Raw genomic sequence first — 26669 nt, 5'->3', positions numbered from 1 at the left:
TGTTTACGTGCTGATCTTTGGCACACATTTTGCCGAACACTGCAGTGTTGGTAACAGTCAACGTGAGAGGTTGTGCATTTTTTTTTTCTTCTTTTGCAAAAGATCCAGCTGCACTTAAGATAAGGAATATATAAGTGACGTGGTAAACAAGAAGGTAAGATTTAAATTTATTTCCTACATAGAGAGAGCACTTACGAATAACTGAGTTTGTGGTTGTGAAAAACTTACAGAGGTGATTTATGCTAAACTCGGATAAATTCAATTTGAAAAGTTGTGCATACTGAAAGTCCTATAATCTTCGGAAACTACTCCGTTTGCAGCGTAGTTTATGTAGGGTGTAAAAGAATATGCATGTTTGTGTTTATGGCTCGAAAAAATGTCAACAACATCTGCACAGCGCAAGACTACAAACAACTTCAATATTGTGTGAAACTAGTGCAATTTTTAATTGTATCGCATGTTTTGTTTAACCGTATAACCACAAATAAACATACGTGCCACTTGATGACGATTTCTTCGTCCAGAAAAATAACAATTATTTCGAAATTTTGTTCAGTAGGTAGTGATGGCGCTGATGCTGCTATAAGCAAGCGTACACACTAGGGTGGGACAAAAAATAAATGTTAGTTCCCATGCACTTTTCGTGTTCCTTATGGGACCTATAAAAACTGTGTAACTTTTCAGATCGATCGGTGAAACGCCCGATTTGCGCCCGATTTTTAAAGTTTCCATACGATTTTATATGGGAAAATCCACTTTTTCAATACTTATTCTCAAGAGATGTCAACTTGGGTCTTAAAAAATATTAATACATGATATTTGTAGGAAATTTTCCTGGGAAAAACTCTTCTGAAGTTCGTAAGGCGCTACGATGCTTGTAGAAACAGCTATTCACCGTAAACTGATTGAATGTCTGACGGACGGCTTACCATTGAAATTTTTCAGCAACACTGCTACAGCATGCTGCTACTGCAAACTTCCTTAAGTATGAGAAATAATTTCGGGTGGAATCAATTTTCAAAGTCTGATTTTTGCTTATAGTATCTTCGTGAAAGCCTCCAAGATGAATTTAAGCGATATCATTTCTCATCACATGGTTGAATTTGCAACAGCAGCATGCTGCAGCAGTATTGCTAGTAAAATTCAAGGTAGCGACCGCAATTCAGAAGAGTTTTTCCCAGGAGAATTTCTTATAAATATCATGTATTCATATATTTTTAGGAGCCAACTGGACATCTCTATAGAAAAAGTTTTGAAAAAGTATTTTTCCATATAAAATCGTATGGAAGCTTTAAGTTACACAATTGTTATAGGACCCATAAGGAACATGAAAAGTGCATTGGAGCGAAAAAATAACACCAGCGCTTTTTTCCCATATAACCGTGTCCCAGTCTAGTACATACCCATTACCAAAGACAAAAACCATTTTTACGAAAATTAGATAGTAGGCAGTAAGCTCACATGGTGGCGCATGAGTGTAACGTTTTGAACAAGGACGAAGATTTTCCAGGATTTTCTTCGTAGAGGCACGTCTGTTTGTCTATGGTATAATTATGCTTCTTTTGTGTTTAGTAGATGAAAATCACAACTATAACAAAATGTTCGCTAGCAATATATTTGTCTTACAGGTTGTACTGTGCACAGCGAGCCAACTTTATATCGAATCGCATATAAAGAATTGCCTCCATCGCTTATGATAGAAAATTCCATAATGTTCCACGCAAATCTGAATGATCTTGCACATAATTTTCAAACACAATCGTAGTTTACGTTAGAAGCAACTGAACTTTCAATGAGAAAATATTTTACGTGACGTGTAGTATAGATTTTGATACTGATTTCCAGTGAATTGTGCAGTTCACACGGAGCTTGATATGTGATTGCTCAAAAAGTTTAATTTAGAGAAGTTAAATATTAAGTTATTCAAAAAGTATTAGTGTTCCACTAAGTATTTGAAATTCTGTCGCATTTTTGCTTTTTACTCGAATTTCAACTCAAGATACACTAGGGTACGTAGCATTTTAAAAACCGTAAAAAATTAATCGCGCGAATTTTGAAGTCTCAGTAAAAAAATTGCGTTAGTAATAAAATCTGCATGGAAAAAAATCTCATGTAAAGTAGTTTATCACCACGTCTGCTAAATGTTTTCAGAAGAGATTTATTTCCACCAACAAATTTAAATCAGAAAAAAAGAAACTCAACCGACATAGAATTTTGATTTAAAATAAAAAAAAAAAAAAAACAATAAAACATGCCTCGTGAAAACGAAAATAAGACTAAGAGAAGAGAATAATCAGAACAATGGTCGCAGTGGTCCAAATTTTCCAAAAAAATATGAGATAAGACGAAACAAAATGGAATAGGGCTAGAGAAAAAAAAAAGAGATAATATGTAATTTAAAAAATTCGACTGGAATATCCTTGCCCTGTTCGTTGATAAATAACTCAAGAAGAAATTTAGATAAAAATCAGTTTTGACCAGAAATGTGTCAGGTAATCTATTTTTTCAATGAAAACTACATTTTCATTTTTCGGCAAATGCACCCAATTTGATTTCCAATTCGTCTCATCGTGTTCCTCGCAAAACTTTACCTAAGAAACATGTATCACCCTGAGGCCAGCTTAGAACATGTGATTTAAAACTAATTTATAATTATAAGAGTTTGTTGGAGGCAAAATATGAGAATGACATTCACCCTACTTTCAACATAACATTAGAATGTTTAAACCGATTTGGCATAATGGTTCTCTGTACAGGGTGGCAACGGTTGCTCAACACTAATATAAACATTTATGAAAAAACAAGAAATGATTGAAAATCAACGAAAGTTTTGATTACATGCTCAGCTTGAGCCTCTAAGCTTTTTCTTCAATAATTGTAGACGTTTCTTGAATGCTTCGCAACCAAGCACGCACCATTTCTTGAGACATATTGTCCCAAATTTTGATCAAAAGTTTCAGTTATTGAATCGTTTGTGCATCCTATTTTACTGAGCATGTACAACCGTTTTAGCTGAACCCTTATCTCGCATTTTCAACCGATCATTTGAGCAAGGAAAATTCCCGCAGATTTGGAAGCAGTCGCACATGTTTCCTGTATTTAAAAGTGGAGATCGGCGTAACATCAGGAATTATCGGGGCATTACCAGTCTTTCTGCCTCGTCTAAATTGTTTGAAATTGTAGTTAGCTCGAGAATCTTATCTTGTACGAAAAACTACATTTCTAGCGACCAACACGGGTTCATGCCGGGACGTTCTGTTACCACAAATCTTTTGGACTTCACTACGACTTGCATATCGCACATGGAGCAAAAGGCCCAGATTGACGTCATATACACTGATTTAATGGCAGCTTTTCAACGAATTGATAACCGCATACTTTAACGAAAGCTTTTGAGACTTGGTGCGTCGCAACAATTTGTTGGTTGGCTAAGATTCTTCTTATGTGGTCGGACACTACGCGTGATGTTGAGCTCCTGTTTATCCTCCACGTTCTCCAATACATCTGGAATACCACAAGGTAGTAATTTGGGGCCGCTCCTTTTCTTACTTTATTTTAACGATGTGACATTGCTATTGAGTGCTGGATGTAAGCTGGTGTATGCTGATGATCTGAAGCTGTATTTGGCTGTGCGGACCATTGATGATTGTCGTGAGTTACAAAGACTGTTGGATATTTTTATAAGTTGGTGCCGCAGAAACTGGCTCATAGTTAGTATTGCGAAATGTCAGACCATGACATTCCATCGTATTGCGAATCCTGTCCTGTTCGACTATAAGATTGATGGTCATGTGATCGAAAGAGTGGATCAAGTAAACGACCTTGGTGTTTTGCTCGATGCCAAGCTCAACTTTAATCTGAGCCGCTCATTTATCATTTCTAAGGCAACTCGACAACTCGGCTTCATTGGTAAAATAGGACGTGATTTTAATGATCCATACTGTTTGAAGGCGTTATACTGTTCACTCGTGAGACCAATATTAGAAAATGCGTGTTTGATTTGGTCTCCTTATCAGCTTAGTTGGACTCTGAGGATTGAACGAGTACAAAAAAGATTTATCCGCTTAGCATTGAGAAATCTTCCCTGGCGTGATCCCGCTAACCTACCACCGTATTCCGAGTGGTGTCACCTTATTGGCCTTGACACGCTTGAACGACGCAGGAGAATCCAGCAAGCCGGATTTGTGGCCAAGTTATTGAATGGCGAAATTGACTCACCGAGAACCCTATCTTTGCTGAATTTTCGCGCTCCGCAACGCTCATTAAGGTCCGCTGGATTGCTACAACCCAGAGTGCATCGCACAATGTTCGGTTACAATGAACCTGTCACTGCATGTGTTCGAGCATTCACTCCAGTTGAAGAGATCTTCGAATTCGGTGAACCGTCGAACAAGTTCCTACGAAAAGTGACTATGTCTAATATTTTTTAATTGACCATATAGAATAATATTAGGACCAATGTTTTATATGCTGACTCGGGGCAACCCAATGTATTTTGTTGAATTTAATGTTAGTTCGTAATGTTTGCAGTTTTATTATTGACAAATTGTAAATGCGTAATATTGTAAATGTTTAAAATTGTTAATGTATTCTTAACAAAAGATGATGGGGTTTTTATGCCTCCATGAGGATGGCCTCAAAAGGCTTTTCCCCATCCACTAACTTTCATGGAGACCAATATGGTCAGATGAAAATAGATAATAAATAATGATGATGAATCCCATGCAAAAAAAAGTATTTAAAAATATTTGGATCCGGTGATGAAGCGAATTCAGGCGACACAACTCTTCTGTTGCTTTCGCTTGATAAGAAGGGGCAGAGTCCTGTTGGAAACAGTAATTTCCATCTGGAATCAATTCCGAAGAATGGAGTAACAAGTGAGTTTTTCAAAACAAGCTCGATATAGTATTTAGGATTTGCAATCCCGGGAACGATTTCTCGGGAAATACCTTTTCCCGGGATTCCCGGATCCCGGGAACAGAAACATTGATTCCCGGGATCCCGGAACTCCCGAATTCCTTGAAAAATTCCACAAGATTAACTATATTTTTCTATGCAGCAATGCAATAAAACTACATACCCTATCAAAAACGAAAAGACGTCGTCAAACTGTATAGTAGCTCTAAAGTGAGCATTACACAAGGCAAATATTCGCTTGAAATGAAGGTCAATATTTGTTCGCTTTGTAATAACAAATAATTTGTTTCAATTTTTTGTCAAAAATATTTGCTGTCTTTTTCAGTAAACGAAAAATCAAGCCATTATTTGGTTTATCTAATATCGTTGAGTTTTTTAATTGATAAAGTTTTCGATACCTGTAAATTGATAAAAAAAATTGAAGTCCGTAAATCGATGCGACCTTTTTAAATAATTTAATAAAACTCAAAGTCAGAGTCGTTGCTGCGATTTTATCGTTAAAATCGTCTTTGAAGAATAAATACGTAGGCATACGATTGCTTTAGAACTGACCTTTTTTGAGTCGTTTTGACCTGATTATTCAGTACTCTATTGTTTGTTTCCGGTTTGTCTCAGTCTTCCGCTGAGAACCGGCAAAATGGCGAAATAACGTTCCAGTAAATCAATCCAAATTCATACACGGAATCCTGATTAAATATTTACTATGGTGTAATAGGGTAGCATATCGTCGGTTTCGTGCAACACTGGCACAACTCAAAAATCATAGTTTCGAGAAAAACGCGAGTGCAGAAGATCGCTTACAACTATGTACCCGAGTCGTATAAAAATCTCACATGGTTTAAGTTCTTTCAAATGTTGGGTAGAACTACTTCGAATGGAGCATATATTATTCCCGCAGTTGACATGATGCCTAGAAACAGGTGCTTATTACGGGAGTCTCTCTCACTCTCACGCTCACTTCACTTTTTTAGACCAATAGATTTCACCTCAAGTAAGGTGACAAAAATTGCCTCCGTGAAGTGAAATTGACAGTGAAGTGAAAGCTGAAAAATTTCTAAGTCCCAGAATGTCGATTTTTTCCGTTTTTAGATAACACCAGATCTAGACGTTTTCTGCGTTCCTAAGATATTTGGCATAAAAAAATTTCTTTTCGGTATCGCAAATTTTTTGAACTAGTTTGCATTTTTTTTTACTCCTAAACTCCTAAACAGTTGAAACTTTGACCGCTTAGAGGCACAGTTCATATTCTGATTCGTTTCGTTACTGAAAAATAAATCCAATATTTATCATTAGATTACAATTCAATCAGTTTTCAAACTTATTTTATCTTCGTGAAATCATTTCACCGTTCAAAATGGTCGTGAAATAATACACGCGAAATGTCCGAGACTATGCGACGTAGACGTAGACTGGGAGAGCTTCGCAGCTGCACGTTTACAGCGTCCAATTTGACAAGTGGATTCGAATAATTGTAGATTTGATGTCAAAGGGCCTAAGCATAGGTGTTGCAAATAGGCAACAACGGATGGGAGTTTCGACCGTTATTATGAATATCGAAATCCGGATGATTCAGTATTATATGAGATATTATAATTTTCCTGTAAATAGTTTACAATTTTACATAGTAGTTTTAATTAATGTATAAGCTGTGAATCGTTTTACCTTTGTTATACTAAACAAAGGTTATAACATCGGTCGAAAAACGCAAAATAGATCCATGATTCGGAGGGCCGAATCGTATATACCATCTGACTCAGCTCGACGAACTGAGCAATGTCTGTTCGTGTGTATGTGTGTGTGTATGTGTGTGTGTGTATGCGTGTGTGTGTATGTATGTTGTCTGTATGTATGTGCCGCAAAATACTAACGCACCTGTCTTACAGAACGCAATATCCGATTTTAATGATCTTATACGCAAACGAAAGCTACTGTGCTCCCCCAGAATGCTACCGAATGGATTTTTGATTAGTGGCTTAGATTTTGAAATATTGATCAAAGAGTATTTTTTATATGAGACATTTAACTTTTAAGGCAAAATTAATGGCACTGAGAGCCATGTGTTGTATACCAATTTACTCAGATCGACGAATTAAACAATTTATGTATGTTTGTGTATGTGTGCCTGTACGTAAGTATGTGTAAATATGTTGTTTATATGTGTAGTATATTAAAATCGACACAAAAAAGAAAAATAATAAAAAAATACTCTTCTTACAGAACGCTCATTCCGATTTTGATGTTCGCATGCTCAAATGAAAGCCCCTGAGCTCTTTGAAAATCATACTGAGTGCGATCTTTTATTGGTTGCTTGAACTGTAGAGTTTTGACTAAAGTATATTTTAGACATGGGATATTTTACATTCTGGATAATTTTTCTTTCTCACTGCTCTTTTTTCTTCTCTATCCCTCTTTTTTGTATTGTATTTATTTCTCAAAGGAAATCAACAATCATCGACAACTTTTCATAATCTTTACACTCTTCGTAGTGCGTTTTAACTTGTGTAAATAAATTACCCTTTAGCTTTTTCTTGAAAATTTTAACGATGCAGATATTTTTAAAAACTTTACCAAAGATGTATAGACCTATTTACGTACGTATGTGTTAGTGCCACCCGTTGAGAAAAACACAAATAAATCGCTGTTTTGTTTGCAAAGCTACGTTTTTAACAGCGGGAAAATTTTCAGTTGAACACTTATTTTGTTTTAAATTTGTGACCCGGAATCTAAAGTAGCTGGTGAACGTAATTGGCAAAATAAGAAAAAAGTGTTGAAGCAACTCTACATGGCTATACACGTTTACTAGTGTGCGCAGGTGAAAGGTCACTTATCTCTATGAATGTTATAATATGCTCATGTTAGATATAAATATTGCTTTTTAATTTAAGACTAAGTGCAAACAGAGTATCCATGTTATTCCACTTCTCGTTATCGCAGCAAGATTTAAAAAGTCTTTATTTCGGATTTTTTCATACAGCCTAGGCCTTTTCGAAAAGAATAAAGTTCTCGCCTACACTCTGAAAATCCAAAATTCTCAAAGATCGTGGAGAACCTTCATTTTCAGATAATGCATTTGAGATAGAAATAAATTAACAACTTTCATCAATAGCTATATTTTTTTCCTGTATAATTCTAAACTATATTTCGAGAGCAGGTTTGTGGAAGTTTGTTTCAATTCGTAAAAAAAACTTGATGCTGATTCATAAATCTAGGTCCTGCGATTTCTGAAAATAAAGCGAATAAGTAGAACCGCATTGAACTAACATACATATTTGCTGTTTTAGTGTGAAATCAGATGTTTTCTATTACTGTTTCCCCATGTTCGATTGTTAAAAAAAAAAATATTGCTTCTAGCCAGCATTTAAAAATTGGTTTGTGATCGAAAAAATAAGACTCATGTACTCCAGTTGTAACATTCATATTTTTGCGAAAACCACGTTAAGCTTCAATTCAATGATCGTCTTTGGTTAACTCTCTGAAAACTATCTTCTAAATTCATTTCATTAATTATTGAAATTGGACTTGCGTTGGTATACGATTTGTAATTGACTGGCCTAATATGTATAAAGCAATAGTTAGTATAACAAAGGTTTCTGCACCACTAGGTGGATTATTTCAGGTTTTGCCTTAAGTAATAAGTGCATGCCATAGTTGTAGTTACATGATTTATTAAAAATTAATTGGTGTGGGGTATATTCGTAAATATAGTTCATGTTGCTTACGTTTAGTTACCTTTCTTCACTAATATAGATTTCGTCTAATTATAGGAGCATGAAGCGATTGTATGGTTGGTAATTTCCTGAGGTAATTTTATATTAGTTTATAAGCCGTTGCGGTAGCAGCATTCTAGAATAGCGATTTTTTTTAACTATAGATTTAAGTTCACTTTCACTTGTTATATAGCTACGATAATCTACTAATACTAGGATTAAGAACGAGAAATTAGGGCTGAGATTCGTTTGTAATTCACTGAATTTGTGGTGCACGACAGTAAAGCACATTTGGTTGCTTCTGATTAAACTTGAGTTTTATCTACTTTTATTTCTCACTCCTATCTCGTCATCGATGTCGGCGATCAGTGATATGTGACATTTCCGACTTTATCGCTGTTCGGTTGGTCGTCGATCAGCCGAGGGAACCGTGTGGATTTTGAGATGCGTGGTCAACTAGGGATGGTCAACAATAGGTTCATTCTCAAGCTCCTCAGCACGGAAACTTCTCTCCAGACTGAAATACTCATATATAAACCTTCGCAAATTTCAATGTCCAATAATATGCTTGAGGCAATAATAAGGTCGATGAAGAAGATATGAAAACAGTAAGTTCGGGTGAATGCAAGTACTACAATGCGTAGCGGGTAACTTCTCAATAAGTGACATTGCAAAAAAAGTAAATAGAACGAACAGCAAGAAACGTTCGGTTAGTGCTACAAAAGATCAACAGTTACTGATGAATACCTCTACAAACAAATTTTAAGTGTGGAAGCTGGATCTGTCTCTATCAAACTTTGCACAGGTATTTTTTGACACAAGATCAATTGTTGTAGGAAGATATACCAAAATTTACCTCTAACTACCGCATGATCTCGCAGTCTAGCTCAAAATCATAGGTTCAATAGTGACATAAAATATCGATTTGCGATCTCATTAACTTCTAGGCCAACATAGTAACAAGAGCTTATATGGAATCCCGAATGAGGCTGAGTACTCAGCTAGTGATATATCAAATAAACGCTTTCCACGGTTGACCAACCAATTTAATAACATTCTAAAAATTATTATTATTCCTCATATGTTGATTTACATTTACATTTCAATCATATTCCAGATGAACGAAATTAGAATTCTGGGGGACGTATTAAAACGCTTGGGTAGCAATCAGGAAGTTTTAATTTACCACGACTAGATAGATTGCTTATGTAATGCGACTCGAATGTGCAACAAAATGTATACTGTGCACAGTAGGGTAACGGGGCTATTTTGGCCAGCTTTGGGAAGTGTTCGCACAGTTCATTAAAAACAAACACAATTTTTCAACATAAATACCGACTCTATTATACCATTGTTAAAAGCTTAGTGTCTATTTTAATATACACCGTTCAACAATGCAATATATTGAAAAATATCCTAGAAATATCAAAATTTCTACGAAGTACTAAAAACATATTTTGGTCCACCTAATTTTTACTTTGGCCCACCTTTATATCTAGAGACGTGTATGGAAATAGTTCGGACTAATTATATTTAAGATCATCATCGGTATTTATAGAGCAAAAATAGTGAGTTTGAGGAGAACATCCTTCTGCTGTGAATTTTTGTAAATTGTAGGCATTTAAAAATGAAATGATTTGGCTTATAGCTGTTTGACAGGCATTTTCATCTACTTTCATATCGTTTAATGTGATAAATTAAGAAGTAATTACCTGTAAATTGTCACAAGCTGCTTCTTTGTTCACGTGCAACGGCCTAACGGTACACATAGAGATGTCAAAACTTGGCATGGCTAAAATATGTTCGCTTCAGTAAGAGGGAAACATATTTCGGCCATGCGTTTAACCACTTTTTCAACATTTTCCAACATGTTAGAATATACAAGCTGTTTCTATGCCATTTTATTGATGTTATTACAACAACGAATTGTTTCAAAAGCATACATATTTGTTACAATAGCTTCCGGACGTTGACTTGTATGTTACCTTTTACTCTTGACTTTGGGTTGACCCAGCCATGAACTTCGAATATGTATGAACTAATTCCAAAATAATACTACCTAGAGCCAGTTTTTTGCCGAAAATTATAGTGTAGTATGATTCTTAGGTGTGTTATTCAATGTTGCATGCATAGTTTTCTAATATTCATTGAAATTATCAGATAAAATGCGCAAAATGTTACCGGGTGGGCCAAAATATGCATGTGGGCCAAAATACCCCCGTTACCCTATAGTGCAAGGATGGGAAAAATCGTTCAAGTGATAATTAATCAGTAGTCCAAACTGATTCTCTAGCGCTTTCGATAATTTCAAAAGAATATGTGGTGAAAAATTTTCACTCGCGATTACTATGATTTGTTTGTTTCGTTTCGCGCTTTCCATTTTTTTTTTCACTCGTGTAAATAGGTACAACACGCACAAACCGAGAAGCAAATTTTCTTCTTTAAAAATAATTAAGTAAGAATGAAAGCTGAATGGAGTACGGGGTGTTGTCTCCTAGAAATAGGAATTTAGATACTGGGATTGTGGTCGCGGCGCATCATACAGATTTACAGAAAGCATGTATTCAAGTATATTACAGATAAGCTTTCATGTAATATAGGGTGGTTAACGGCTTCGGCAGTGGTTTTCTTCGGCAGATTCGTGCATAAGATCGCTGTAGAAAACCTGTCGAAGAAAACCACTGACGAAGCCGTTCGTTACCCTACATGAACTACATGCAAGATTGTGATTTGAATTGCCTCATAGTTTGGAGGTTTCAACCAAGAAATACATTAGAGAATTATCGAGTGACTAGTTTGATACCTTCTATACTTTATACCCTATGAGTCCAATTTTATATCATTGTGAGACAAATCTTTAGAGTCTGGCATCATTTTATGTCGAGGATTTAATGTTGAATGTATTGCAAAAATTGCAGCTCAAAACTATTGAACTTAAAAAAATCGGTGAGAGAATTTTCGTCTTCAGGAAGCGAAAATTTTTAGTATTGATTTTCCTGAAATTATCATTAAAGATTCTTTTTCATTTCTGTAACTAAGCAGCCGTATCATTGTTGATAAATCAACAAAACGATTTCATGCGATAAAAAATCGGAAGTGATTCTCCGAGTAAGTGATTTTTTTCATCCTTGGTATAGTGTTGATACTGCACATCGTCGAAGTAACACATCCAAATGTATCACATTCAACTTGCTAGTCTTGAATAAAGTGGACGATTTATTGGTCCGTAACTCCATGACTTCTTGTTTTTAAAATCATTTTTTCTCAGTGCAGGAGCTTAAATTTTTTTTTGACGTGGGACTACGTCTTTGTTTATTATACTGGGATGCGTTCTGTGAAATTGGGAAAGAAACTGGCAAATGTTGAGTCAGATTTCAAACGTTAATAACAGTATAATCACATGATGGATAACAATAACCGATACTTTGTTGGATAGATAAAATGTAAAACAAATTTGTAATATCCTAGTTATCACTCTTATTTCATTGCCAAGCGGTAAAATTGATAATAAGTTTCAATGACAAATTTACGCGAACAATGAACCGATTACATACGAGCATTCCTAGCACAGACGACGTGAATGGATGGTTCTCTGTATCAATATCAGAAAAAAATTGACAGAGTCTTCCCGTCCCAATAGGTCAGTTTATTCTTGTTTCCATGAGCTTAGACTAATATGATGTCTCGAAGGTAAAAGTTTTCCAAACAGTTTGAAACAATCCCCGCACTTGAACAATTCCTAATACTGCTGTTAGAACGTAATAAAAAGTGATGTCTTGTGAGAAAACATGCTGGTAAAAGCAACAGTACCAGTGGACCAGAGCCGCAGGTCTCTAGACGTCTATGATTGCAGCTGTACTCTTCTATCGTAATGTAGCGGTATACTTCTATGTGTACATTTCTGTTTGTGTGCAATCAAGAAATAACTGCAATGCTGCTGCTGATGGTGATTAAAAGCTTATCTGGGGCGCAAACAGAAACCTGGCAAAATCCAGATTTATCTGGCGTACTGGCATAGTTGTGGATAAGTAAGAACCGGCGAATGCTTGAGAATTTTTGGTCCATTTACTAAGATTCATTCAGTATCTTTTTTTACATTTCATAATTGTTAGATGATATATATTATTATTTTAAACTTTATCATAACATATGCCTAAAAGCTGTCTTCGTAATACGGTGAATGCAACTGAAGACGAATGAAAAAAAATGTCAAGCAATAAAAAAAATGAAATTGTTGATTGCTACGATTTTTTGCTGGAACTTGTTAATAATTTTGTTCAGAATATCTTCTTATGTTTGCCAATCAATGAGCTTCCATGAGCAATTCTCGTTGAAACTAGGCCACCAGGTGCACAAGGTCCTTTAAATTTAATATAAATGCACATAGTTATTAGAAATAGAGAAAAATGATGATTCCATTTTTGTTTGATCGAATTTGTTGACCCCTTGGTCACCAAGGGGCGAAACAGTTTTCAGAAAAGTTGAAATTTTAGCAATTCTTGATGTATTATTCGAGTTATATCTCTAAAATTCGTTATGTAAAGTACTACAAAAAGCACTTTTCTGTAAAGAGGAATGGTAGGGCTTTCATTTGAAGTAATCAGAATTCAGGCCGCCATCTTGAATTTGGCCCCTATCTTGGATTATATCAGAAAAATGCAATTTTGACCGTGTTCGCAACTACCGATTTTCGATCTGAGACCAGCATTGGAAAGCTGAGAAAAAATGCTACAAGATGCAAGAGAAACATTAGGTGAGCATCAGTGTTAACCCATCAATTGAACCTATTTTCCAAACTGAGTTTCAAAATATTCAACGTACACCGCGCGATCAACGTAGTAACCTGTCTACTAAGACCAAGTGGATGTACATGTTTTAACCATACTAGCTCCATATATCATAATCGATTGATGCTACAACTAGTACGCCACTACTGTTTTATTAAGTTTAGTGGGAATAATGAATACAACACTAGCATGTTTGATACTAACAAAGCGATAGGTTTTTTATTACTGAGCAGTTCCACAAAAAATGTCCCAGTTTTAATTTTTCATTTAAATTGCCATTTTTAATTTAGCTGAAACTTTGTAAAGATATTTCTATATACAAAAGATGTCATTTTGTGCTATTGGTTTAATTTTTTAAAGCACGACTAGGGTGGTCGGTATTACCGACTTTTCGAAAAAATCGGTATTTCGGTATTCATAAAAATAAAAACCGGTAAAACCGGTAAAAAACCGGTATTTTTATTTTTTTCAGATTAATACCAGGGGTGACTCATGGTCTTTAAACCTACTTTTTCAACTGCAAAATTCTTAAAATCATAGTTTCGGGAAGTAATGATGATTGTCTTCGAAAAAAATAAACTCTGTACTGTTTAAAAATAAAACTAAAAAATAATTAAAGGGTGTCGAACGTCTCCGGAAGTGGTTTTCTTCGGCCGGTTTTCTGCTGCAGTCTTATGCAAAAACCTGCCGAAGTAAGCCACTGCCGAAGACGTTACCTACATAAATTTAATTTTGAAATTTATTTTTTGCTTAGCGTCTCAGGTTGCATCTATGTATGAACGTGTCGGTGCATGATTATGTTTTTGCATTTATGAGTATCTATGCTCCATTACGATCCAGATTTTTTTTTTTGTAAGATTAGGACCTCTGCGACCATTGTTTTGATCTCTTGTGGCATACGATCCAGATACAACACTGGATAACAGTGTTTTGAAAAACTCCAATGAATGAATCTAGTGATATGATTACGAAGAACATAATTTCAAAACTCATGTAATAACAAAAAAACATGCAGATTTTTATTTTAAGTTTCTTTCGCATCGCAAAGTTTAGTTTTAAATTAGTGAATAACTTTAAAATTCGTAGAAAAACAATATTTGAAACTGTTGAGAAGAGTATATGAATGAAGTAAAAAAAAAAGAAATCACGATCAGACCAGAATTTACTTTTCACGAATCCGAATGAATCGAAGGTAAATACTTCTTTATTCTGCTCGATGCTCTTTAAACAGTTCGTCCAAATTATTTATTAATATAATTATTTTATTAACTTTAGCTCCTGATGGAGAAACGAAAAATGTGGCATATGAACAAGTTTGTAACTGAAATAGAAATAAATATTTGAAATGTAACACGAGTAAGGCCGGATACATTCAGCTAGATGCTAATAAAAGCCCGCTGCGATACAGGCGACGAAGCTTTGACCATGCTACAGGCTACAGCTGTTTAAATTTCACTTTTTCAAGGAGCAGTAATTTTTAGGATGAAATTCTTCATTGGTTGATTATTTCATCCTGTGAACACTTTGTATCAACAAAAATAAATTTCTAATCCAAATTTTATTTACTTATTTATATTTATTTATTATTTTTAAATAGCACAAAATGAATAATGACTTGCGTATTTTCGCTGACATGATTGTGATTACTACCTCAAACTATGATTTTCATTGTTTGTAGTTAAACTGGTAGGTTTAAAACCTACGCGTTGCCTCTGTGAGTATGAATGTGTAAAGAGATTAGCTGTTATACTTAAACAATGAATGTGTTGCTTTATTGATATGAAGTTTTTTGACATATTATCGATACACACTAACACATCGTCTGAATCCGAGTAGATTGTTAGAAAATAACAAAAATTGATACATAGGCAAGGGTAAATTAATATTTAATGTTGCATCTGTCTAAATGTATTTATTATACAGGATGTTATGGAGCTCACATAAAATCCTTTAAGGGGCGATAGAGGACCATATTTGATAAGAAAAAAAAAATCCTTCTTCACACATGGCCAAAATTCAACTACTGCAGAGTTATTCACTATTTTCAGTTTTCGGTTATGTTTGCCTTTAACGAGCAGAAAATTGTGAATTTTTGAGACACTATTGATTACGAAATTTTTTTCAGCTCTCCAAAAGAACCAACATAAATGAGCTAGCTGTCATACTTCTTGTGATAGACCTCGTTGAGATGAACATAACCGAAAACTAGAAAAAGAGAATAACTCTTCAGTAGTTAAATTTTGACCATATGCGCAGAAGGATTTTTTTCATCAAATAGGGTCCTCAATCACCCCTTAAAAGATTTGATTGAAAGTGAGCAACCTCCATTTCCACACCCTGTATACATCATCATGTGATTTGTAACGCCTACCTAAGTGAGTAGCATTCATTAGCCTAACAATGATTTATGAATATTGTGACGTTTTTTTTTCAATTTAAAGAAAAATACCGAAAATACCGGTTTTTTCGCCTCTCCAATACCGGTATTTCTGTACTGAAAAAAATATCGGTTTTACCGGTTTTACCGGTTTTACCGGTTTTTGTTTTACCGGTAAACCACCCTTAGCACGACTCATTTTTGAGCAGCTATTGAAAGTGCTTTTTTGGGAAGGTATTGATGATTACAAATGTTTTTAGGGCCAGAACGGTTTGTTTGTTCGGTATGACATCTTCGGTAATGTTGTAGATAATATATAGATACTAACAAAGTGATAGGTTTTTTATTACTGATCAGTTCCACAAGAATGTCCCAGTTTCAAAATTTTATTTAATTTCATTTTTAATTTGGCTGCAACTTTGCATAGACGTTTCTATAGGCAAAAGATGCCATTTTGTGCTACTGATTTGAATTTTTGCAACACGACTCATTTTGTTGTATTCATTATTCCCACTAAACTTAATAAAACAGTAGTGGCGTACTAGTTGTAGCATTAATCAATTATGATGTATGGAGCTAGTAGGGTTATAACATGTGCATCCACTTGGACTCAGTAGACAGGTTACTACATTGATCGCGCGGTGTACGTTGAATATTTTTATACTCAGATTGAAAATAGGTTCAATTGATGGGTTAACACTGATGCTCACCTAATTTTTTTCTTGCATCTTGTAGCATTTATTCTCAGCTTTCCAATGCTGGTCTCAGATCGAAAATCGGTAGTTGCGAACACGGTCAAAATCACATTTTTCTGATATAATCCAAGATGGGGGCCAATTTCAAGATGGCGGCCTGAATTCTGATTACTTCAAATGAAAGCCCTATTATTCCTCTTTACAGAAAAGTGCTACTTGTAGTACTTTACATAACGAATTTTAGAGATATAACTCGAATAATACATCAAGAATTGCTAAAATTTCAACTTTTCTGAAAACTGTTTCGCCCCTTGGTGACCAAGGGGTCAACAAGTTCGATCAAACAAAAATGGCATCATCATTTTTTCTCTATTTCTAATAACTATGTGCATTTATATCAAATTTGAAAGACCTTGTGCACCTAGTGGCCTAGTTTCAGCGAAAATTGCTCCCATATTATTTGGAAAGTAAGATCCATATTATATATTTGATATAATCAGAGTTAAATAACACAAAACCATCCATTATGATAACGTAAGTATCATTGGATTTGGTTTTTGAGGATATAGAGTTAATTTTGATTTCGACGCATTACGAGAAATGTTTGGTGCTTTTTCAATGATAACGATACGCTTGTGCTTTGTCAAATTGATGTTGTTTGCACGAAAAATACTACAAGTATGATATTGCCAACTATAAACGATATTCTTTCGAGTGTTGTTAAATATATTTCTAAAAATAGATTTTAAGGGAAGGCTGTGGACTGTGTATATTTTGTAACAAAAAAACCCTTAATTACAGGTTTTAAACCACGTCACCATTTCAAACAACCCTGGGGCTGTATATCTTGTAGTGTGTTAATATTTTTAATGAAAACTCAGACAGTTCCCTAGATATTTAGCATTCGGCAACATTCCTCTATCTCTCGTCGTTATTTAGCGATTTTGATTTGAAAAAAGGTTCAAAAAACACTACAAAGTTTCATAAAATACAGAGTAGGAACTGTTGCGTTATTATTTCATTCACGTACAGTTACAGCGAATATTGGAGCACTATTCAAATCAAACTTTTTTACATATTTCTAAAATTTATTTTGTTAGTGCACATTCCGTATATGGTTATTTCGTTGATTTGAATTAGATGGAAGTCCAATTCCATGGAGTTCTATTACTCTGAGATTCAATAACAGAGTCTTCCTATAATATCATGACTCTTTGAATAACGTAGAGATGGATATAGTTTTCATTAAAATGGGAGATTCCGTGTGTTTTGAATTGAAGTTTTCTGCAATTGTCTATGTTCATAATGTAATTTTGCGAATGAGGTTTCAATTCCATTCTAATTTGAAATAGTTATTACTATTTTTTTTAATTTCCATTTTTGTTACTACAATGCAAGTCAAGCTATTATTAATATTTTTTTAGGCAGTAAATGTAGGGATGAAGGCGACAAAATGAATTAACCGAAGAATACAACATTATAAACTTCGAAAAATATAGTTCAGCATGTAAGACTCGAACTATTTTTCAGTAAATTAATTTTTCCACTTCCATCCCTTTATTTACTGCCTAAAGAAAATAGTTACTGAAATCAATCCTAAAATGATGAATTAGTAAGTTTTTAATTCTGAATTGTGATCAAATCTATGCGGGTTTAAGCTTAACTGTGGTTTAAGCTATCAGTGATACATCCTGATGCTGTTTCGTAAGATAATTTTCCAAATGTTAAAGATTTTCTGCAATTGTCATCATTCAACTCACACATAAATAGGCCATTTGCGTTGACTTGTCCTTAAGTTGAACTTGTTTTAACAACATTCAACATCATGTATTACATCTAAAGCAAGATGGTCAATAGAGTGGTCATATTTTATAATGGTCATTTTTGAAGATATCGATCTTAAGGGGGGACCCTACTCTAGAAGGTCGAAAAATCATGAATTTTCATATTTTTTTTTGGCTGTCTAGAGTAAAGTGAAGTGTTTGGCTATTTTGGCTATTGATTAAGGTATATTTGAAGATGTATTTTCCATGTCGTGATTGTAAATATAGTGAGTATTACACTGTTGGCAGCTGGGAACGTGGATGCTCTCTCTAAATCAGTACCTAACTGGTGGTAAGTTTTTCTCAGCTTCTAGTAGACCGATCGGGCTGAAATTTTTTTTCAGTATATAGAAACATATTATCTATCTTGTTACGTAGCCGTTTTTGAAAATTCCAAAAATTGCCAAAATGGCGGCCATTTCAGTAAAAAAATTGTTTTTTTTTTCATGAAAAATCACTATTTAAAAAATCATAAAACATTGAAAAACTCAGATATCAAAAAACGGCTACGTAACAACATAGATAATCCATTTTTACATGTTAAAAAAAAATTCAGCAAAATCGGTTCAGTGGATGCTGAGAAAAATTTACAACCAGTTGAAAAAACATGGTTTCGAGAGAAACGCTGCTTACAGCGTAATCTTCACTATATTTGTATCCAGAACGTGCAAAATATATCTTCAAATATACCTCAATCAATAGCCACAATATCCGAACACATCACTCTACTCTAAGCATCCGAAAAAAAATACGAAAATTTATTATTTTTCGACTTTCCAGAGTAGGGTCTCCCCATAACGAACGTTGGGCTGAGAAAGTTTCCTTTTGACCTCTACAATAAGCCACTAAAATTTTAAGTTGATTGGAGTTTGTTTAAAAGACCCAGGAAGCGCTTATATTTTAGAAATCGATCGACAGGAAAATTGCACGGTTTTTTTTAATTTTCAACATATATCTCCCGAAGAAAGTTTATTACACTCCATTCAAAATGTTAGAATGCCTTAAAAAAACGGTTAATTTGACATTACAGTAGCATTTCGAGCTCATATCTACCACCAGTGAGCAAAAGCAGAATTTTATTGTCCTTCAGCCGTAAAACTGCAATGTGCAACACACGACTGTTAATGTAATAAACTGTTTGTTGTCCTTCTTCTAACCTCAACATGATGCAACTTGTTTTTTTTTTGTTACGTGGCAACATTAAGTGAGATTCACATTTCGAACATTCGTATTACATACGGAACAAAACCTCTTTGTGAAATTGGAGGAATGACATAGCTAGAAAAAAAGGCGAAGCCAGTTGATACATAAATCTAAAATAAACATCACGAGCAGAAAGCGAGGTTGTGATTTGTTAGTCACTGCTTTTCCTATTAATTTTTTGGTTTGCAGTATGAAAAATATGTTTATTGCACTGATCAACAAAAGTTTTGCTCTAGTGCTCAAACTGAAAAAATGAAAGATTCTACTGCCGGTTCAAGTACAATTTTCACTCCGTGTATAAAAAAAAATAAAGTGCGTCGAAAGACCGCAGAATAATTGATTGCCGGGTTTGTTGTTTCTTCGTCTGCTTACCAAAAACCTTCATTGAAGCCTCTTAAGATTTGACGCACTTCCCAGGCGGCTAAAGGCATCAAAAGTCACGGTAGCGTTAAGAAAGCTACAATTTTTTTCCAGTTAGAGTTTGATAGAAAAACAAGTCTTGACCACTGATCGACAAAAGCGCATATTATGCGATCGATTTGGTTAAGATGTATTTTCTACCAATCCACAGTGGTACAGAACGACAATTTAGGCGGACATGGGGTTTTCGATGCGATTTTGTGATTTCACAGCCATACTTTCTATGGAGAAGTAGCTTCTTATAAATAGGTCTACATATACACTGAAATGAAAATAGAGGTGGTCCTTAAACCTGCAAAATAGAACACCTAAAGTTTTTGTTTGTGAAAAAAATGTTAAACTATCTTTGACAAAGTTGTAGATCACCTGATTTCAAGCAATTTTGTAGAAGACTACTTTTTTGTAGCTCTTGAATTGACAGAATTAGAGCAATTCTGCTTAGGGTGGCTCTGAAAAAACAGTTTTATTGCTCTATTATTTTTATTTCAAATTTCTCAGTGAAGTTGAGTTCGGACAACTTTTAGAACTTCAAAAGACGCATCTTTTGGTTGCTAAACTGCAAAGATATCTTTTACGGGTGAAGAGTTATTATTGTTTTAATTTACGAAATACGTTCTTTTCAAAAGTTGATATCTCTGAATGGGGCAAATGAAAAAAAAAAATCTTTGGGTTTATTTGGAAGAGCAACTCGTCTACTTTATCATATAAAAAATTGGAGAGATACTTTATCTTGAAATTTAATAAAATTAGTTTGAATCTGCTAACTTTTGTTAAAAAAGTAAGATTTTTTCAAATCTAGTTTACTTATTTGGTAAAACTACTGTACATATTTTTCGGTAAAGTTATAGATAAGCTTATTCAAGATAATTTCGCATTTAAAAACACCTATATCTCTTACAAAGTGAATATATGTTGGCAAGTTTAATATGTAATATGTAAAGGTTATCATTGGCGACAGAATGGAAGTTTTAAAAACTAAACAGAGAGAACTATGCTGGGACAATTTGTGTATGCCTGGAAAGCATTATGCAAAAGTGCCACTGCGACAAATACTTGTCTTTTGTATCTGAGAAATTAGATGCGTGTATAGAGTAAAATATGAGTTTATATATGAGTTTATAGAAGAGTTACACTCTATCAATCATTGTAAGAGATATAAGTGTTTTTACATGCGAAATTATCTTGAATAAGCTTATCTATAACTTGACCGAAAAATATGTACGGTAGTTTTACCAAATAAATAAATTATATCTGAAAAAATCTTACTTTTTTAACAAAAGTTAGCAGATTCAAACTAGTTTTATTAAATTTCAAGAAAAAGTATCTCTCCAATTTTTTTATATTATAAAGAAGACGAGTTGCTCTTCCAAATAAAATCAGAAGATATTTTTTTCATTTGCCCCATTCAATGATATCAACTTTCGAAAAGAACGTATTTCGTAAATTAAAACAACAATAACTCGTCACCCGTAAAAGATATCTTTGCAGTTTAGCAACCAAAAGATGCATCTTTTGTAGTTCTAAAAGTTGTCCGAGCTCAACTTCACTGAGAAATTTGAAATAAAAATAATAAAGCAATAAAACTGTTTTTTCAGAGCCAATTCAGCCTAAGCAGAATTGCTTTAATTCTGTCAATTCAACAGCTACAAAAAAGTAGTCTTCTACAAAATTGCTTAAAATCAAGTGAGTTTGACGAAGTTGTCAAAGATAGTTTAACATTTTTTTCACAAACAAAAATTTAAGGTGTTCTCTTTTGCAGGTTTAACGACCACCCTAATTTTCATTTCAGTGTAGATGTAGACCTATTTATAAGAAGCTACTTCTCCATAGAAAGTATGGCTGTAAAATCACAAAATCGTATCGAAAACCCCATGTCTGCCTAAATTGTTGTTCTGTACCACTGTGCAATCAAATGAGTGTGTCTGAATGTGGAATACCTCGTTTTTGCTATTCGATGGAGTGTATCCAACTTCTGACTTTACTAAAAACGCTTTGCTTAACAATGAAATCCATTCGTGGTTTTTGTATTGCAGCAAATGCGATGTGTTTGTGAAGAAGGTCTTGCGGTTGATCGCACAATGTTGATCAATATCGGAATTAGAAAAACATTGATCTGGCGAGCTCACATCACTCACTAAGAGTGACAGGTTGCGTCAGTATGCCAGATAAGATTCAGATTTCATTCGCGTCGTTTCGCCAAAAAGTTATCGTTGCGAGATGCGTCGTGGCCGACCTTAACCTATCTACACTCGACGAGAGTGAAAAAAAGGTCATCACTTCCAAGTTTGTCAGGAGTTTTTATTTAAAGAGTGCTGGATTTTTGGCAGACTTTTTTTTCGTGTCGCCGGATTTTATTCAAAATCTAGTGGCAACCCTGGTTTTAGTAGAGATATGAGTGTGAGAGAGTATTGCAGAGAGAGAGAGAGAGAAAAAGAATAAGAGAGAACAATGCAAAAAAGAAGTGTTTCCCTGCTATCACTAGCGATACCACTTACCGTGCAACGCACGTGTTGTTTAAATTAGTCGTTGCGTAGTTTAGTCAATGGTTAACTCGAGAACAAGATTCCAGCCGTTATTTATGTAAATGGAAATAGACTTTTGGAATTTCATTTAGCGATATATCTGAGAAATTCTGTCTTTTTGAAAAAAGACCTACCATGCAAAAATACAGCTCAATCGTGCAGTCGTCTCCTTCCCAGAACCAGGCATTGTCGCAAAATTCCATTCCCACCGACAGACAGACATTCGACGCAACCTTTTGTTTTGTTGCATGTTGTGGCATTTGTTGCATAGTCTGAAACAGTATAGTTTTTCGACAACCTGTTTCAAGTGTCAGAAACAACAATGAAAAGAGTTGGCGAAAAATGGCGATTAAGTTTTCAAAGCCAAGAATTAAAAAGGTGGATAAGGAAATTTTTTTTTAATCGACCTTCTTGGATTTAGAAAGTTTTCGAATTGGAAGACAGACACTTGATTGTTGAAAAAAAAACTAGACAACATCGGATCTCGTGTTTTATGCATTGCTAAGACATTTGGTTTCAAAAAAGTTGGTTTCTACAATTTCGTATAGGCAACTCCTATGCATTTTTATTGCATTCCGAGACCCTATTAAGCTGAAATTTTGCATTGGGATTACTATCGAGAAGAAAAAGCATTTGATCCATTTCAAAGGCGAATTTGTTCTTGTTCTTTTTTTGTTTTTAATTAACCTGAATATCAAATGTTTGTTCGTTAAATTACCCCCTAGTGCTCAGTGCCGCCTTTAGACGGTTTTCAGTTGAACCTCTAAAAAGCATCATTCAATACTTAAGAAATGTTTACAAAGTTTTATAGTGATTTTTTCGAAGTCCGTCGAAAAATTGCGCACTAGAGGGTTAATATTTTAACTAAAATTTAGAATTAAATCCACTTTTTTACGTCTGGCATTCTTGCCACAAGTCCAGCCCAACTAATTTGCTACGTTTTAAACCTTCATTGCAACAGCATATTTGCATGAATGATACAACTCATGTTACGTTTAAAAGCTTCGAGTAATTGAGGATAAACTTCTTCCAACGTTCATGATTTGTGAACGTGAAATGCTCGCAAGTACTCGTTGATTGAGATATATTGTCCTAATTCCTAAATATTTCCTTTTTCTTTTCTGCATAACCCTTAGAACCGACGAAAACTACTTCTAGACCATGACCCCACCGAAGCGTCCTCGCTGGAGCAAACACATCAACGACCTTCCCCAGGAGCTGCTAGAACGAATTTTAGACAACCTCCCGTTGAGCGATCGAAAAGCGGCCTCCCTAGTGTGCCGTCGTTGGTCACTGGAAGCTTTCTCGCCCCATTGTCTCAGCGAGCTGGTGAAATTGATGCTAATTTCCCGCCGCGTAGACGCAGAAGAGTATGAAGTGATATTGTTGGAGAGTTGCCGACGCTATCGGAACATACTTGTAGTCGCGCAAGGATTTCCGGAATGTACCACGAACGATTTGCGTTTTCTGCTGACAATCCTGAGCAAGTTCGGAACGAACGTGGCTTGTTTCGATACCGAGCACATTCTGTACACTCCCGAGCAGCTTCAGAAGATATTACTGAAAATGCCCAATTTGAAGCGACTTTCGGCAAACATCATCACTGATTCGAGTCACGTAGCAGAAGATGATCCGGAAGAGTTTCCCGTGCTTCGCGAGCTAACAGAATGGCATTCGCTCGGTTTGGGATGTATTTTCGACTTCGAACAGTTGGACTTACTACGGGTGGCACCAAAACTCAACCGATTGAGTGTCAATGCGTCGAATTGCTTGGATACTCAAAGAGCACGGCAAACTATGAAAGCTCTCGGTCCACAGCTGAAATACCTCAAACTACAAGCCAATTTAAGCTCTGTTCTGTCCGAAAAGGTAGACTTTCGACGGTTGGAAACGTTGATTTTGGACGGTAGAGTTGGGGACAATCACGAGGAGCTTCTGCCGAGGCTGTTGGTAGGAATGCCACAGCTGAAAACCCTTCACTACGACAGCAATATAAAGATTCCGGTTTTGCGAATAATCTGCCAACTATGTCCGGATTTGCGTACTTTTGCGATGGTGACATTCGATTTGCAGGTTGACTTCTTTCAGTGCTTGGAAAGCTTGAACCATCTTAAGGTAATCTGATTGAGTTGTAGTAATCCGATGCTTTAGTTTTGTATTTATTTACAGGTCCTCGAAGTGTGCGGTTTTCTGAATTCCGGTTCGCTCGAACGATGCGGTCCATTAGTCGGCGTGAAATCTTTGATCTTTCATTTTTACAAGTCAATCCCGGACACTAAGGTTTTCCTAGCTTCACTTAAGCGGGTCTTTCCCGTCCTGGAATCATTAACAGTGAAAGGGACATACTGTTTCCCGATTGAGAACATCTTGGTGCAACATATCTGCGAGACGGTTTGCCACCTGCGAGAGCTCTCCATTGACACTGGTGGAGGCGCTGTCAGCCCAAATGTCGACGACAACACAACCAAAGTGAACTCTGGACCTTTGAAAGATCGACTCCGGCTGCAAGAGTTGACACTGAAAAGACTTCCTCTGGCGGTAGATTTATTACCGCGGTGCAGTTTGAAGCGGCTAAAACTACACTATGTTGCCAACTTGTCGGTCGAGATTGTTCGGCAGATCGGTAAGGTATTCCCACAGCTGTGCTTTTTGGAACTTATCGAGTGTGGCCGAGTAGAACGCAAGAACATTCCAGCTATTCGTCGAATGCTACCGAATTGTGTGCTACATATCCGTTAGCTCATACTGTTTTTACTGACTGATTTTTATTAATGATATACTGTCATCATTTAAATGGAAAAATATACCTGTAGATTAAATTTTCTATAATTTTCTTTTGTTTTTACTCTTGAAGACTTCGTCATAATCGAAGAAAATCAATTTAGGCTAAACAGTCGCTGAGTTTCCTCCTCAGGCACCAGCGTAAAAAAACTCTTATTTTCGTTACGGCACTTTCATTTGCTGCATCAAATGTTCCACCAGCTGTTACTGTCACGCCACAATCGCGCAAACCACGCTATAGACTCATGTACCGTAACAGCCTGGGTTAATTGAATTATTATTGGCCGGCAACAGCAACACCAACACCCCACGCAGGCGAAAAATATTTTCACGAGCTCATCAAAGCGTTTTTCGAATGTCCGCATGGCTGCCCACATGTCCTGCGGGCGGTTGGGGGACGGCTGTAACATTCGAAAACAGTGACCGCACATGGCACATAATCGTGTCGAGAGTTCGTCACAAAAATCGACCAACTCAACCGCCCGAACAACCCGAACCAGTGCCACCTGGCCGTGGCCATTTTGCTCATTACTGACCAGACAACAATTGGTAAACATTACCTGAAACAAAACAAAAAAATGGAAAACGTGAAACAAAAAACGAACCCCGCAATGGTTAACTGAAAACCCGAAGCCGGGTGATCCATAACGTGTCGGAAAACCGCATGGGTTAAGTGAAACAATGTGGCAGGATAATGCAATATAATGCAACGCATTCAATGAAGTTGAATGTTGATCAAAAATTTATTGACTCCTTATTGACTTACTGCGAGGTTACATTAAACCACAAATTTATTATTTTAATTTAAAAAAAAAAAATCTGCAACCATCTCGAAGTAAAAACATAAGTGAATGAGTCTAATCCAGGGGGAGCTAAAAATAAAAGAAAGTCTGCAATTCCACTGCTATTATAGCATTATTTTTCACTCTCCCTCAGAATCAAACCGAGCGCCAAAACAACAGGAGCACGGTGAAGCCGTTGTCCCAAAGCTACCCGGGGCCGGATCTGAAGGGAATTTATAAACCACCCTCGTTCGCCTCCGGGCTCGGAAAAATACCTCTCATTTCTCACGTCCGAACATCGTTCCGATGATGATCCCGGACGTGTCGGTGTTACATTACCGACTCCTACTTGAATGACACACACGGAAAAAAGCACTGTACCCGCATTTGTGGCAATCGTGCAATAAAGTGTGAACGGTGACGGATTGCAGGAAAATTGACTCCGGCTGCCTCCCACCCCGCGTGCTTGCACACGAAACAGGAAAACAGTTCGGAAGAAAATGTGGCACTCGATAATGGGTTGTTACAAGGGTTTCGAATTAGGCTGATTGGAGCTCCCGGTAGCATGTCATCGAGCTTTTGGTTTGTACCTGCCACATACACACACATTCACCAGTGACGCAGGGCAAGTTGTTGACGATGGATCCCTCTGTGA

The 26669-nt window shown here is 35.8% G+C and overlaps 1 protein-coding gene across 2 annotated transcripts; it reads left to right on the top strand.

Moving 5' to 3' along the window:
* LOC129716557 (uncharacterized) lies at positions 1-25199 on the top strand. Of its 2 annotated transcripts, XM_055666390.1 has the most exons (4): positions 1-154; positions 8682-8718; positions 23588-24566; positions 24621-25199. In XM_055666390.1, exons 3-4 carry the CDS (start codon positions 23613-23615, stop codon positions 25188-25190), a joined length of 1524 nt encoding a protein of 507 aa, XP_055522365.1. In that variant the 5' UTR covers positions 1-154; positions 8682-8718; positions 23588-23612; the 3' UTR covers positions 25191-25199. The 2 variants fall into 2 exon arrangements, with proteins under 2 accessions (XP_055522365.1, XP_055522364.1); XM_055666389.1 differs by lacking the exon at positions 8682-8718.
* Positions 25200-26669: the final 1470 nt, after the last annotated feature.

This window comes from Wyeomyia smithii, chromosome 1 (genome assembly GCF_029784165.1).
Source record: "Wyeomyia smithii strain HCP4-BCI-WySm-NY-G18 chromosome 1, ASM2978416v1, whole genome shotgun sequence".
In the NCBI taxonomy this organism is placed as follows: Eukaryota; Metazoa; Arthropoda; class Insecta; order Diptera; family Culicidae; genus Wyeomyia; species Wyeomyia smithii.
The sequence above is the reverse complement of the archived record's forward strand: the minus strand, read 5'-3'. Positions and strand labels throughout refer to the sequence as shown.